This window comes from Apiospora marii (genome assembly GCF_038362585.1).
Source record: "Apiospora marii strain CBS 49790 chromosome Unknown utg000002l_segment0_segment0, whole genome shotgun sequence".
NCBI classification, from domain to species: Eukaryota; Fungi; Ascomycota; class Sordariomycetes; order Amphisphaeriales; family Apiosporaceae; genus Apiospora; species Apiospora marii.
In genome coordinates this window covers 2639414-2654506 of record NW_027117373.1, presented here as the reverse complement: position 1 = coordinate 2654506, position 15093 = coordinate 2639414, and the positions used below count along the sequence as shown (strand labels likewise).

The following is a 15093-nucleotide window of genomic DNA, read 5'->3' as shown; positions in this document are numbered from 1 at the left end:
CAAATATACATGATCCTTATCGAGCGAGAGTGCGGCGTTGCTGCAAGCTCTTTAGCCAGACACGCGCACGACACAGCATCAGCATCAGAGTAATAAGACGAGTACTACCGGTACTAGAAACCCACGTTCGAGTCATTGCCAACGACAATTAATTACCCCGCCCTGCCCGCCGCCCGTCTGTCTGCAACGTCGCGCTTTCGCTCCACAATCTCCGTCACCCATCAGTCCATCATTGGCTGACATCATCTAGCGCGATGAGCATGGGAACAACATCGACCGAGGGGCCCAATCAGGTCCAAGGAGCAGTGACAGTTGTTTACACAACCAGCTTTCAAAGGTCAGGCAATTTCATCAATTCGCTCCGACTTCACCAATTGAATCGTCATGAGGTATCGTAAGGTACATACATGTAAGCAAGTTCAACAAAACAACGCCAGCCCAACCTGCGTCCCCTCCTCCTTTCTGTCCACTACCCCCTTCCCCTCCTCTGCTGCCTCCTGATACTAGATATCATACCCCTAAACCTATGATTGCTGCCGGGTCAATTCCGGGGCCCTAAAGTCATAATTGTTGGAATATGTCTAGGGTCGCAACCAAAACCCCGTTCTCCGCACATCAGCGCCTGATCCTGAAATTGGCCAAGGCCTTTGCCCGGGGGCTAGGTGCACGTGACGGATCCGTGCCGAAACAGAGACGCTCCTAATCTATTCGAGCCATCTGGAGGCTTCGGGCCGACGGATTGGAAAGGTTGTTGATTTGCTTAGTTGGCGGCGGCTGATACTTGCTCTTTTTGCGCAGCCGTTTGCGAGCCACCATGACGGGCACGGAGCTCTTGGTAACCAGATAGTTCGAAAAAGATCCCAGAAGAGTGCTATCGCAACGTCAGTAAAGCTTGGTAGAGCGCAAAACGCAGCAGTGCTACTTACCCCTTGAGCGCGCTACGCCCACGGCTTCCGAGAATGACGAGTGTCGGGTTGACGATATCGATGACTTCCGTGATGAGATGTTTGGGGCTCTTGCAGTGAATGCATTCTACGATGACACGCACTTGTAGCTGAGTCTTGCGCAGCAGTTTGGCAACTCGCTCGGTAATATCCTCAACGGCCCGTTCCCTTTCCTCTTCCATCCGCGACTTCCCGCGCCATGAAGGAGCTGGAGACGGGTTGGCACTAGCATTCGGAGACTTGAATCCGCCGCCGCCGCTCCGGCGTGGGCGTCCAAAGGGACTTGGACTCGGTGCCTGTGACGTTGGCAGCTTGGGGCTCTTTGTCATGTGATTAATCGCCGCTGCTTGCTCTCTCATCGCCTTGGGATCATCTGGGACTTGTTGGCTTCCGTTATCCACGGTTCCAGTCGCCTCCTCGTCCATGCAGTAAATGGCTATAAGTGTATCTCCATCCCTCAAAACGGTTCCCACCGCCCATTCAAGGGCATGGGTGGATTCGTCGCTGAGATCAGTCGCCACAAGATACTTCCGAAGCCTTCGATGTTCGTCTTCGGCATCCCGTTGAATACGGACGTATTCACCACGGTAGATGATGCGGATAGACCTGTGAGCATCTTGATTGTTAAGGACTGACGTCCACGTAAGCTGCAAGCTCTGTGCCGATTTGATCGCATTCACATCCTCGTTCTCTTGGTCTTGGTTCGGCGTCTGCTGCCCAGAAACAGGCTCCTGGTCGAAGCTTGTTGCAGGATGGATGCCTGCCTTGGTGGGTTTAGTTGGCTTGCCGCCACCTGGGCCGGTGACTGTGATGGCAGGTTCAAACAGCGACCTGTACTGTGGTTGAGCGGCAATTTCCTTCCCTATAGGTCCAGTCGGTATTAGTCAGTGCATTCGGGGATATCGTGGGTGGGTCGAGTTCTTACGCTCATCTTCTGCTGCCGCCAAGAGACTTTTGGCGCTCTTGCCATCGCCTTTGCCGTTCCTGTCGGCTCTCGTAGTCAATTTGCGACCACGATCATCCTCATCCTCTTCGTCGCTCGAGGGTGGACCGTCGTCGTCACTATCGTCGTCGGTCAAAACCTCCCCATAAGGACTCATGTTGGTCTTGGCGAGGCGGCCATGGCTCTCGGCTTCCGCCTTTTTGCGGGCATAAGAGGACAGATTGGAGCCTCCATATGCGAGATTGGCGTCAGAGAGCCTGCGGTAAGCTAAGTTCATATCAATGGCTTGGCCATCCTTGTCCAATACAATGTTTCCTTGTGACTGACGATTCGCTCCCGAGTTTCCGCCAAGCAGATTTCCACCAGGCGAGTTGGATCGCAAAGCAAATCGATTGGAAGGAGACTTAGACTTGCTCTTGTTGCCCTTGAGCGAGAAGGGTTTCCTTCCCTCGCCGGGAAGTACGATGCTTGACAGATCCGCCCCCCGCAGAGCTTCTCCAATAGAGCTGGAACGTGGCATAGAGGGCCCTGCTCCGGTTCGCCTCACGGGCTGTGACTGACCAACATTTGTCGCATAGATGTCAGAGAATTGGTACGCAGTGGTGATGTCGTTTGTTCTTGACAGGGCAGGGGACCGTGGACCGAAATCAGGTCTGGTTGTTGCGTCTGAGGCGCTTCTGTGGTGCACGCCACTACTTGCGTACGGAGTCCTGTGAGTTGAGAGTGTTGGCGAGGTCTGGGCACTAGATGGTATGGGAGATCTTCCTGAAGCTGAAGGTGGTGGGGTTCCGACATCTAGCATACTTCGTACGGGCACCGCCGCTGGTGCATCCACGTCCAGCATGCTGCGAAATGCAGGCTGTGGGCTTCTTGTGCTTCCATTTCCGGTGGTTGGCACGCCTTCGGACACAACGTCGAGCATGCTCCGGACAGGCGACCGTGGGCTCATGTAGGGCGAGGGAGATCGGGCTGTCGCGGGCGGGCCACGAGATTGTTGCATAATAAGATTCTCTATCTCTTGACGCTCCTCCTCGAGCGCCGCCTCCAGCGACATGGTCATTCTTCCAGCCATGCTGAAGGAGAATGGATGTCGACGTCTGGGAATGAGAGGGGTTTGTCGATCGTGGGCTAAGTTGAGCCGGTCGATATATCACGAATTGCTTGAATCCCTTGCGGCCAGATGGGGGGCCTGATTGCAGAGAAAGCAATTAAGGTTTTTTTTATCTTTTTCTTTTGTACGTATTCGGACGGGCCTAATGAATAGGTTTGGGATGAACACCAGGCGCCAAGACAGTGGCAAAGCAGGGCGTTATCGTGGGATTATGGTCGGACGTCGTCGAGGCATACGAGCCAGCAGCATATTGCGTTCTTCGTAATTCCGTTGACGGACTGCGATCGTTGCGGCGCTGGAGTTTAGCTCATGGCTCAACCTCCAGAGAGAAGGGGAGGATGGGCAGTTACAACCGATGGCTGGGTGCTGATTGTTGGTTGCCGAGAGCCGACTCAATGGCGCGCAGTACGGTGGGTGAGGGAGAAAGATGGCCGCCTGAGAGCGAATTTATTTGAAGAACAATGACAGGAGGCCTCGACTTGCCAAGACCATTAGAGGAAAAGACGTGGTAGGATTAGTGACCTTGTGATAGAGCGGGGGGGTTTGGCTTCCCACAAGGTCCTGGGCCTGGATGGATTCGTTCGCAACGGGGTGGAGTAAGACGTATGTAGCCCGTTTCTTGGCTTGTGTCGTCGGCTATGCACGTAGCAGATGTCGATGTTCTTGCCAATCTGGGACCTGGAGCCTCTTTGGGTTGTGTTTTGCCGGGAAGAAATTCCCCTTTGACCTCGTAGGATTATTGATCAAAACATGCACTACGAATGCCAACAAGAAGTCGGAAATGGTATTGCTCTAGCCTAGCGGCGTCCAAAAAATAAAGTCGAAGTGGGTGTATGGTGATGGGTTGGATTGGGCTGGGCTGGGCTGGCTAGAGAGGGTGGGTGTGTTGTATTCCGCCCGCGGCCGGCAAGAAGAAAATGACGGTTGGCTTATATTGAGTGCAGCCAAGTGGAATATAGCGGGAAGTGGTGACTGTACACAATCGTCTCTCCTAAGTAGCAGTGACTGACTGCCTGCAGCGACGACTTCAGCGTACAGATTTAGTGGTGAAAGACGTCAATGGGCGCTGAAGCCGAGTGCCCAGTTAGCGATTGACTCGGTTTGTGCAGCCGCCACCCACTCAGGCCATTCGCCAGCAAGCCAGTTCTGTAGATATTGCCGCCGGGCCCCGCGAAACAGCAACTGCCTTTTTTTTCCCTTTTCCCATGTGAGCCACCGGGCGCCAAATCGACAAATTCGCTCTGCGGATTTCCCTTATGAGCAACGTTCTTCTGGCGCTCCAAGCTTCTGCCTATCACAATGCTTCCACAGACTTCCCGTGGGCTTGACAATTGGTTGACAGCGTCTCAATTGGGACGGTCGTACCGTTGTTGTGGCTTTCCGTTATCTCCTCCCCTTGTCACCGCCGTCTCGACCTTTTTGGGTACTTGTACAGCAAGGTGGGGGTTACAGACAGAAAAGAAAGAACACAGGGCAGCAGGTGAGGGAGAATGCGAATGAGAGATGGCGCGAGAGGGAGAAAGAATGAACGGGATACGCAAAGTATAATAGATGGCACTGCAACGGAAATATAGTCTAGAAGAGATCGCGTGCTATTCTACCACCTAATTGAAACCTTGTGGTGATACGCAGAGTCGCAGTCTAGCTAGATAACCTCGCACTTCAGCACTATCCTTCAGGTACGAGTAGTGTAGCCCAAACTCAAAAGCCTCGCCATGTCGCGGGGTCCTTCGTATATGTATTGGCGACGCGCAGAGAGGCTGGCAAATGCGGGTTTAAAGCACAGCCTGGCGTACAACACAAGATCGCTGCAGTCGTTGTCGCCTCGATTAGGACCGAATAGGGCGTCAAACTTGCCCAAGAAGGGGCATGTTCGTCCATATCTTTCCGTCTCTACGTACCTACTCCAGATTCCTGTCCGGATGCTCCTCGAACCCCTCTCGACTCCCGCTGCGGAGAACGAAACAGTATGGAGAAGATCCACCAACTGACGTTGTGCCGGGTGGCATGTTTTGTGTCTAGAACGTTGCATCTTAGCTCGGAGACACCTGCCTTTCTCCGACAGACGCACTGAAGATATCTGCATCTAAACTCTCACAACGCTTTGCAATGCATTAACCACTTTGCCGCCCGCCTTGATCATATATACTGGATCATGTTGAAGTCAACAGCAATGGTTTCCTCAGCGGGCGAGGAAGTTACACTGCGTTTGGCCGGAGCCCGCGGGCCAGGGCGCATCTTGCAGTCTACGAGCCTACTTACCCACGACGGACGAGCAAGGTTCTTCTTACACAGCATCACGAGGCCCCACCCAATCACAATCACGGTCACGAGACTTGTAGGTACGAACCAAACAACCAGGTATGATGAACTTTTCTTTATTACGTTACCAGAGACTCCATATCTGTGGATTGGCCTCTAGTCCTATTGGGGTTTTGTGTCCCAGTTGACGGACCTGGGGGGGTATTGAGTGAGGTTCAGAATCATGGGTGCCGCCAAAATCCGTCCGGTGCCAAGCAAAGACCGCTTCGCCCTCCTTCACTGACCGTAAACGCCGTGCAAAGCTGGCAGCCCACCACCGCCTCCAGCGAAAGAAGCAATAGTCTATCGATACATGCCAGTAAAGTGTTGTAGAGGCCCTTGACGTTCAGCAAGATCCGATACTGGATGCCAAATATACGCCAAACATCAACGACTAAAGATGGTGCTCGCGGGGAGAGAAAAAATGCAAAGAACGATATGGCATCACCGCCCATTGCTGGCTGAACCACGGTATCATCATGAACTTTTCCGTAACCGTCGAGAAAATCCACCGTTCCAGCAGGCGGACAAAACAATGAAGAGAACGTAACGGTGCTCGCCAAATTGGCAGCACAAGCGCAAACAGCCATGTTTGCCACGGCTGTCTACTTGGGCACAAGCAGATGGTGCTTATGCCTTCTCCTCAGCCTTCTCCTCCTTCTTGGCCGGCTCGGCCTCACCATCGCCCTGTGTCTTGACGTAGTCGTTGTACACAGACATGGCCTCATCTACCTTGGCACGGAGGGCAGACTCATCCTCGATCCTGTAAAACTCATTAGTGGCTTGGTCAAGCAAATCGCATCTCGTAAAAAGTGGATACTTACAAGTTGACAAGCTCAGCGTTATCCATTTCCAAGAGCATACCCGTAATTTTGCCTGCGAGGTCGGGCTGAATGGCGGCAATCTTGGGGAAGAGCATCTCACCGAGCATCTGCTTCTGCTGGCCGGGGTTGTTGGCGTGAGCTTGAAGCTGAGACTGGAGAAGGGAGGCAGGGGTCAAGTCTTGAGCAGCCGGGCTGGGAGCACCCATCTGTTGAGCGGGCATTCCGCGGCCACCTTGCGGGAACTGACCCATCTGGCCATTGCGTGCGTTCATGCCACCACGGCCGGCGTTGCCACCACCCTGTCGGGCATTGGGAGGGTATCCAGGCATACCGGGGCCAGGCATGCCGGCCATGTTGGGCATACCCTGCATGCCCTGCATGTGTCCGCCGCGACCGCCGGGGCCACCTCCACGGCCACCGCCAATAGTCTGCTGAACCTGAGCCATGGCAGCCATGAACTGAGGGTTGCCGGGCTGGCCGTAGGGAGCACCAGGAGGGAACTGACCAGGCATGAACATTTGAGGAGGCATGCCTTGGGGACCGCCACGACCACCCTGAGGAGGGTAGTTGTTGAACTGTCCAGGGCGACCACCCTGGGGCATACCCATGCCGGGCTGGGGGAAGGGCATGCCACCACGGCCGGCGGGGAAGACAGGCTGCTGGCCAGGGCCGTAGAAGACCGGAGGCTGCATGTACTGCTGGGGCATACCGGCAGCGGCAGCGGCCTGCTGCATGCGGAGCTGGTTGCGAGCTTGGATGCTAGCCTCAAGCTGGCTCTTTCGCACATCCTTTCGCTGGGCAAGAGCGACGTAGAGGGGCTTGCTCTCGATCATGCGCTGGTTCATCTCGGCGACAGCCTTGGTGGCATCGTCAGGGTTGGAGAAGCAGACGAAACCGAAGCCCTTGCTCTTGCCGAGCTTTCGGTCGCCCTTCTTCTCCTTCTTGTCGCCCTCCTCCTCTTCCTTGGACTCCTCCTCCTTGGGCTGCTCCTCTTCACCCTCCTTCTTGTTCTCCTTGTCCTTACCCTCGCCTTCGTCCTCGCCAGATTCGCTGATGGTATCGCGCATAACCTTGGCCGAAGTGATAGGGCCGAACTCGGAGAACATCTGTCGCAGCTTATCGTCATCGACGTCGTCGTTCAAGTTCTTGATGTACAGGTTGACGCCCTGGTACTTGTTGGCCTTCTCCTGGCGGGCGGCCTCGTAGGACTTGCGCAGCTCCTCCTCGCGCTCGTGCTTCTTCTGGGCCCGGCCGACGTACAGCTCTTGACCCATGAAGTCCTTGTTGTTCAGCTCATCGACAGCCTTGGCGGCAGCCTCGTGAGTGGTGAAGTTAACAAAGCCGAAGCCACGGGACTTGCCCTCAGAGTCACGCGCCAGTGACGAAGAAGTGACATCACCGTACTGGGTGAACAAGTCACGGAACTGGTCATCCGAAGCATCGGTGGCAATGTTCTTGACGTAAACGTTGGTGAAGTTAGCCTTCATCTCCTCGAACTTGCTCTGGCGATCCTTCTTGGGGATGTGGTGGCCGACGTAGACCTTCTTCTCGTTGAGAAGCATGCCGTTGACGTGCTTGATAGCAGCGGCAGCAGCCTCGTCAGTCTCGTAGTGAACGAAACCGTAGCCCTTGGAGGCACCAGTCTCGTCCTGTGCAACCTTGCAGCTCAGAATGTTACCGAAAGCAGCAAAGGTGTCGTGGAGAGCCTTGTTGTCAATGGCGGCATCAAGGTTCTTGATGAAGATGTTGCCGGAGCCGGTCTTGCGCAGCGCGGGGTCACGTTGAGACCACATGATGCGGCAAGGGCGGCCCTTGATCTGGGTGTAGTTCAGCTCCTCGAGGGCGCGCTCGCCATCGGAGGTGGTGTTGTAGTTGACGTAGGCGTAGCCGAGAGAGCGACGGGTGACAGCATCGCGGCAAACGCGGATCGAGGCGACAGATCCAATGGAAGAGAACAGCTCGAAGAGCATGGCCTCGGTGACGGAGGGGTCGAGCTCGCCAACGTAGAGCGAGGCGGAGGCCTGAGGGTGGGGGGTCTGGGCGGAGCTGGGAGTGGCACCAGCGGTGTCGGCGTCTTCGCCCTGGGCATCGCCAGCGACGTTGGTGTTGATAGCAGGTGCCTTGTTAGCCTCACCGCCATTGAGGGAGGTGTTGCCAAGATCGGCGGCGAGCTGATCAACAGCGCCAGAAGTAGTGGAAGCCATTGTGGAAGAAATGGAAGGTACTTGTGATTGAATCTAGCGCGACAGAGTTTTGCGTTAGATGGTTGTTGCAAGAGACAATGGTTGTCGTGTCGTGGAGGCGATCGCGTGGTAGGTCAAGCACAAAGGCCAGAAAAGTGCAGGTTGGTGGGGAGGAGAGAGGGTTTACATACCAACAACACAGAGCAGACTTTTGACCTTATCGGTTCAGCGACCTTGATAAGTAGTCAAAGTGAATACAGTCTAAGTGACAAAGAACTGTCGCCGACTTCAAAGAACTGGTGGACGAGTGTCAAAAACTGAGTATCGCAAGATGACTGCGAGTATGACTCGGAATTTGGACGAGCAGGTGGGGGAGGGAGTAAGAGAATAGATGTGCGGTTGACACTACAGCACCTACTCAAACAAACAAGCACGTCTCGGAGGGAGATGAGATATCAGGACAAGACCAGGAGAGAATCGCGGGGTCTTGAGAGGAGGAAGAAGTCTCGAGGGTGGGAGGAGGAAGAGACGAGGCGTTTGATGTTTGGAGTAAAGGGTATGGATTTTTCGGGGGTTTTCCAAGTTTTTTTGTGGTTTTTCTGGCGATGATTTTGGCGAGAATCAGAGGTGAAGCACGACACGGAAGAATCGTACTCTGCAACTGAATCCTCTTTTGAGAATTTTTGGGGGGGACGAATTGCCGGATAAAGGTTGTCAAGTCGTTGGGAGAAGGGGAGAGAGAAGCCCACGAAAAAATCGAGTTCACCTGGCTCCCTTTGGCGCCTTCAGATTTTTTGTGTTTTCCGAAAATTCTCTACCAGCAAGAAAGAGCCCCACTTAGCTCCCAAGGGTCCAATCAGAAGGTGCGACCGTTAAAATCGTCACTCACCCCTCCTCCCCAACTGCGCCCAGCCTGGCTGCCCGCTATCACTATCGCTATCGGCTCTCTCCAGTGATCAAATCGGCTGATTATCTAAGTCAACCACTGCAGTTCCCAGGTACGCTACCAAGCTATCTGCCATCAGCTTAGCCAGAGCCTTTTTTAAACGGGGTCCAAGAAGCAAGTAGACAGTGGTACCTGCCTTAACCCAGCCAGTGACATGTCGAACGGGCCTTGCGCTCGAGTGCTCAGCTCGAAGAAAAATACAATGCAATGCAATGCACACTTGCACGCTCACTTTAATTGACCGACGAAATAGGTAGTGCCAAACAACATATTGATTGATAGGTTCTCTAGTAACCGATCTTGACATTTGCTAGTACTATCTTTTTTTTTCCTCCTCGCTGTCTTTTCACAAGCTCAATTATATACTGTACACACTTACATACCTCTTTGTTCATGCCTCTGGAATAACCCGTATCCTTTCAACTGCATGCTCATGCCCGCTGCCCACAATACCTACTTATTGACAAAGGGCTCACAACAGAATCACAGGAGCTCTACCAGCACTTATCCGGCTTGGGGTTCCATGCTGCTTTCTGGTATCCAAGTGAATGGTTCAATTTACCCTTGCTCTACCTAGGCAGCTGAATTCAAATTGATCTGGGCAAGACGGTACCTGCATGCAATTGTGGCTGCATCATTCGACCAACTGTACGACTACCCCGCCTTGCTTCAGGCAGCAGGACAGTGATCCCTTTTTGTCTCTCATGCTTCTACTACTTTGGGTACCTACATAGCCGTTTTTATCATTTTCTCTTCATAGACGATTCCACAATACAACTTCTATCCATTGATCAAAGCCGACTCCCCTTAGTGACTTGAACTGAAACCTCGACCCTCATTCGACATGGTCCTCCTGGTCAATGGTAGAAGAATCCGGTCCCGGGATCTCGGGGGCGGGTTCCGGTACAACGCCGACAGCTTCTCCGTATCAGAGCCTGCCGAGATAGATTACCGCGGGATGGACGAGCAGTCCCAGTGCGTGTTGTTCTGCGCCATTCCCTCGGAGATCCGCACCCTCATCTTCGAGTACGCCCTCGCGCCCCACGACAACCTCGCCAAGCCGTACGCCAAAGATCGGATGTACTGCCGTCCCGGCCAGCTCTACCATCCCAAGACGGACATTGCGCTTCTCCAGACCTGCAAGCGCATCTTTCAGGAGACCCGCGTGCTCCCCGTGGTGCTGGCCACCCACACCTTTTGGCTGTTCGGCGGGCCCTGGCGGTACATGAAGACGGGACTGAAGGGCATGACGCACTTCGCCGCGTGGCAGAGCTCGATGAGCGAGGAGCAGCGGGCGGCTGTCGACTACGTCCAGATCTTTGCGCAGCAGACGTTCCTGGAGAGCCTGGGCACGCAGAGCAACCAGGGCCTCGAGTCGCTCACCTTCGCGGCCAGGACGCTGCGCATCACGCTGCGCCATACCGACTGGTGGTCTTGGGAGTCGCCTCCGGCCTCTTCGGACAGGCTGGGCATATGCCCCTGGGAACGCGGGCGGACGTCGCATCAGAAGATGCTTTCGCTGCCCTTGGAACATACGCCCGAGACGATGCGTCAGCTCATGTGCCCAGGCACCTGGGGCTGGCAAGTCTGCCAGGTCAAGAATCTCCAGACTCTGGAGATGGAATTCGAGATTGACGTACGAAAGAAGCCCCAACTCGATGCTATTTTGGAAAGAGCCTGGCACTGGATTTTCCCAATGGCTGATGGCGGTGGGGTGCTTCGGCAGTCAGGTGCGGTGGCACATTCAAGCTATGAGGGCTTCGTCAGGAACAAGGACGATTCGACGCCGGTTCTAAGCCCTACGGGCGGCCATCACAGTCCTTGGACCGACAGGGATTTCCATGTTGCCGTCATGACATGGAAAAGGACTGTTGGGTAAGGACATGGAAGCATTTATTGATTTCTAACGAGTCTTGTATTAGGGCATAGGTATATGAAAATGTCTGTTTCGGCGTTACTTTGTCACTTTTCCTCGGAGTTTGTTACGGAATGCTTCAAGAGCACCGCTTCGGAGCCCACCCACCTTCCTGCTTATAAATCAAGGGCGCATTCTGAGCAGGATCCAATATTCAATCAAGCCCCTGACAATCAAACAAACTGCTCCGTCACAGCATTGACAGTCTCGACTCTGGTCTCCTGGCTTGGCCCGGATCTGTCAATGTGGTGGATCACAATTTCCCTTGCGGCCTCTTGGGGATTCTTGACAATGACAATATGTCTCTGCACAAAATCTTGCAGCTCTTCATGCCCAGACTTCTTTCGCTCGGGGACCTCCCCATCTTCCTCATGGAAAGCCTTGTTCCCTCGAAACGCAATCTGGAGATACTCATCCCTTTCCGACGCATCACCCCCGAAGATGCTGAGCAGACCGGCCGTCTTGAGCAGGAGCACGTTAAGTAGGATCCGGCAGGTTCTGCCGTTCCCGTCGCCGAAGGGGTGAATGCAGACGAAACGGTGGCAGTACGCAGTGGCCAGCGGGACGGCCGGGAGCTCCTCGTCCAGGAGGGGCATGCACAGGTCGAGCTGAATGTCCTCGGCCATCTTCCGCATGTACTCGGGCACGGCGGCGGGCCGGATGAAGAGGGCCGCCTTCTTCTGGTTCCCGTTGCGCGCGCCCACGAGCCAGGTGCGGTACTGGCCGGGCGATCCTGCTTCCTCCGCGTCCAGGACGTCGCCGCCGCAGAGGAGGGCGTGGATTTGCTTGATGTGGCCTTCGAAGGTCTGGGCTTTGAAACCCTTCTCGGCCAAGACGAAGTGCTCAAAGGCGTACAAGAGGGCGTGCGCGTGGTTGATGACTTCCAGGCGGCTCTGCGTTACGTTCTCGACTGAGGCGGCGCGCCCAAGAGACTTGAGGGCTTCTTCCGATTTGGTGTACTCGTCTCCAGAAACGGTTGCTGATACCGACTCTCCGGCAAAGATCTTCTCGCAGATCTCGGCAGTGACGGCATGGTTGGAGCCGGCATGTTCGATGTAGTTGGAACCGTAGATGAGGTTGACCATATGAGGTTGGAGATCCTCCCAAAGATCCCAATTTTGGAGTCGTGCGATAGAGTAAGACATGGTGGGCTGTGGAGGTGAAACAGGACTCGAAGTCAAGTGTGGTCTGGCGTAAACAAAATAGTTCGTAGGTATCGTACAGATGTACTCGTAGTGTTTTTACGTTGCAATAATAAGCTTACTCTTTCAGCGTTAAATAAGTAACGAGATCCCTGGGAACATGTTTCGGAGATGGTCCTTCCTCAACGTGCCTCAACCCAAGGGTATTAAGTTCCATTCGACCACATATTTCGCACACTTTCCTTAAGTGACTCGGAACAGAATAACCCATGCTAAACTGGTTACTACATAACTCTGATCGCTTTGAATATTATTCCATCAGTGATTGTTGGGTCGGCGTATTTGACTTTCTTTGTCTCCTCCACTTCTGCCCCTGCTTCATCTCAAGTAGCAGGAGCGGACCACAGCATCCCGACAGTAAGCCCACGGTCGTAAAGCACCAACCGACACCAACTGCGTCTATCACGAGCTGGATCACGGCAAGGCTTGCGGCGGCTAGGCTGCATCTCACAATGTTGGCGGAGGCCGCTGCGGTGGACGACTGTGACGGGTTCAAATCTGTGAGCAAGGTTCCGAGAGCCTGCGTAGTTCTGGTCAGCCATGGGTGTTTCTGAGGATGATCGTTATGGTCATTTTGAACGCACGCCAAATATTCCGGTGACACTGTATCCGATTATCGCCTGTAGAACCAGGGGTGCCGCTGCGTGCTGAGGAATCGTTAGAACCCAGTGAGGAAACTCTGTGGCAGGGTCTTACCACTCGAAGGCCTACCACCCATCCGTAGGCGATGGTCGAGACAGCGACAACTCCAACCAGATAGAAACAACTGCGTAGCCGTGCTTCTTCTATCGGGAAATCCTCGTCGTGATAGCCTGCGGTCGTGGTCTCGGTAGCGCGGGAATCGTGAAGCTTTTTGACCCGAGCATAATCATAATTTAGCAACCTCCCTGCGAGCTGTTAATTGCTGAAGTGCACATTTCGAGAAGTATCACAAGTACGGCCACTTACCCCACGAGTAAGTTGCAACCAAGCATCCAAACCCAAAAGGAATATAGATCAGCCCGGCCTGCAGCTCATGATATCCATAAACCTCGACGAACAACGAAGCTAGTGTAGCCTGAACGCAACAATAGGTCGCGTAGTATATCCCGTTGCACAGCAAAACGATGAAGATGTCTTTGAAGAAAAGAAGCCTAAGGCAGGAGACCGGGTTGGGGACAACAAACCGAGGCCTGCGCGGAGGAACAACGGCCTTGTCATCTTTTGATGCGATAGGATGGACTAGAGGCCGGTATAAGCCCCCAGGGGCGGGTATGCTTCCATCTCCAACGATATTCCTGGCAGTCTCCGGCAAAGACACTATCACCAGTAGAAGACAAAATCCCCCGAGAATCGCAAGAACCCAGAACACCCAATGCCAGTTGAGCTGGGATGTAACAAGACCTCCTAAGACGGGGCCGAATGGTGGGGCGACATTGGGACTATAGCGACGTCGTCAGTCTGAGAAGTGTACATGTATAGCACCGCAAGAATACGTGTATACCCCATATTGAATATGCCGACATAGAGCCCCCTTTCGGAAGGATCTGCGATGTCATTAATGACGCCATAGCCGAGTGAAATTGTCCCTAATATCCACCACACCGTCAAACCGTCCGTTTCTTGGGTCTGCTGCGACTAGATAGGGGCATACCTGAGCTTCCCGCACTCTGCACCATGCGAAGAACAAGGAGCGAGGTGTAGTTGCTTTGTAGGGCCAAGCCGATATTCGCGGCCAGATAAATGGCCAAGGCGACGATGTACACCGGCCGTCGGCCCATATTGTCTGCCGCGCCGCCGAGGATAGCCGGGGTGACACCCGAGACGACCATGTAGGTCGTGATGGCCAGGTCGATTTTGCCGACCGTGGTGTGCAGGCTCTCGGCCATCGAGGTGATCGCCGGGTAGAAGATGAAGCTGCTCATCGGAGAAAACATGGCGGCGAAGGCGGCGAGGAACAATATCCAGCGCTTCTGCCAAATGGTAAAGGCGGAGTAGGGAATGGGCTGGGCCGTGGCGGGCAAGTCTTCCGATGGCGCACCGGCATCGGCATTCTTGTGTTCAGTCATGCTGCCAAGTGGTTGGCGGTCGCCTATGCCCAAGAGTCTGTCTGAAGATAAATAAGGGGTGGCGCATACGCCAAAACGTAGATGTTCAAGATACGGAACCTCGTTCAGTCTGGGTTGTTGCAATGATCTAGTCGACCAACCTAATATCCTTGGGGTCTCCTTTCCGTTGGTTCGGTAATCGGTCACCGATGGAATGTGTACCGGGATCCGGCATAAGCGCCCAATGTCACCCTGATGGTCGAACCAACTACACTTTTTTCCTCTTCCTCCACATGTGAACATGCTGCTTGGGTGCTACACCCGACCCCTCTTTGCCTTGATAATTCGATCCTTCAAGATTATTTCCAAACCATGTCCATTTCTATCCAATTGCAACTTGAACTCAAAGAACGACTTGGCGCTCTCACGGATTCTTTGAGTGGCAGTTTGCCCATTGATGAGGCAGTCCTTGACGGTGATTATTCTTCTTCATGAGGCGCCTTCACAATAAGACACAAACTGAGAATCAATATCAAGTGTTACCGAAGGGAACAAAGTGTGCTTCGGCGCACAGATATGGCGTGTCTGCATGGGCATTCACAGCCAAGGTAGATGCTCTCGATGTGTGTAATAGACCAGTTACCTTTTTCTTGAAAGTAAGCACACCTGATGAGCTTATCCGTTCTTCTGCTGCTGG

At 54.0% G+C, this 15093-nt stretch overlaps 6 protein-coding genes across 6 annotated transcripts; 2 read left to right on the top strand and 4 right to left on the bottom strand.

The window, feature by feature from the left end:
• Positions 1-699: 699 nt before the first annotated feature.
• Positions 700-2959, bottom strand: PG985_002519 (universal stress protein; the record flags this gene model as incomplete). The annotated part of the gene is made up of 3 exons (XM_066822288.1): positions 700-871; positions 927-1806; positions 1870-2959. The coding sequence occupies 3 exons, from the start codon at positions 2957-2959 to the stop codon at positions 700-702; spliced, it is 2142 nt and encodes a 713-aa protein (XP_066689720.1).
• A 2970-nt stretch (positions 2960-5929) lies between these two features.
• On the bottom strand, positions 5930-8327 carry PG985_002518 (polyadenylate-binding protein; the record flags this gene model as incomplete). The annotated part of the gene is made up of 2 exons (XM_066822287.1): positions 5930-6062; positions 6124-8327. The coding sequence occupies 2 exons, from the start codon at positions 8325-8327 to the stop codon at positions 5930-5932; spliced, it is 2337 nt and encodes a 778-aa protein (XP_066689719.1).
• A 1769-nt stretch (positions 8328-10096) lies between these two features.
• PG985_002517 (uncharacterized protein) lies at positions 10097-11131 on the top strand (the record flags this gene model as incomplete). The annotated part of the gene is made up of 1 exon (XM_066822286.1): positions 10097-11131. One exon carries the CDS (start codon positions 10097-10099, stop codon positions 11129-11131), a length of 1035 nt encoding a protein of 344 aa, XP_066689718.1.
• Positions 11132-11340: 209 nt separating this feature from the next.
• Positions 11341-12312, bottom strand: PG985_002516 (uncharacterized protein; the record flags this gene model as incomplete). The annotated part of the gene is made up of 1 exon (XM_066822285.1): positions 11341-12312. One exon carries the CDS (start codon positions 12310-12312, stop codon positions 11341-11343), a length of 972 nt encoding a protein of 323 aa, XP_066689717.1.
• A 307-nt stretch (positions 12313-12619) lies between these two features.
• On the bottom strand, positions 12620-14417 carry PG985_002515 (uncharacterized protein; the record flags this gene model as incomplete). The annotated part of the gene is given in 6 exon segments (XM_066822284.1): positions 12620-12919; positions 12954-13046; positions 13066-13256; positions 13318-13755; positions 13845-13970; positions 14003-14417. The coding sequence occupies 6 exon segments, from the start codon at positions 14415-14417 to the stop codon at positions 12620-12622; spliced, it is 1563 nt and encodes a 520-aa protein (XP_066689716.1).
• Positions 14418-14768: 351 nt separating this feature from the next.
• PG985_002514 (uncharacterized protein) lies at positions 14769-15008 on the top strand (the record flags this gene model as incomplete). Its single annotated transcript, XM_066822283.1, has 2 exons — positions 14769-14871; positions 14893-15008. The coding sequence occupies 2 exons, from the start codon at positions 14769-14771 to the stop codon at positions 15006-15008; spliced, it is 219 nt and encodes a 72-aa protein (XP_066689715.1).
• Between the last annotated feature and the right edge of the window lie 85 nt (positions 15009-15093).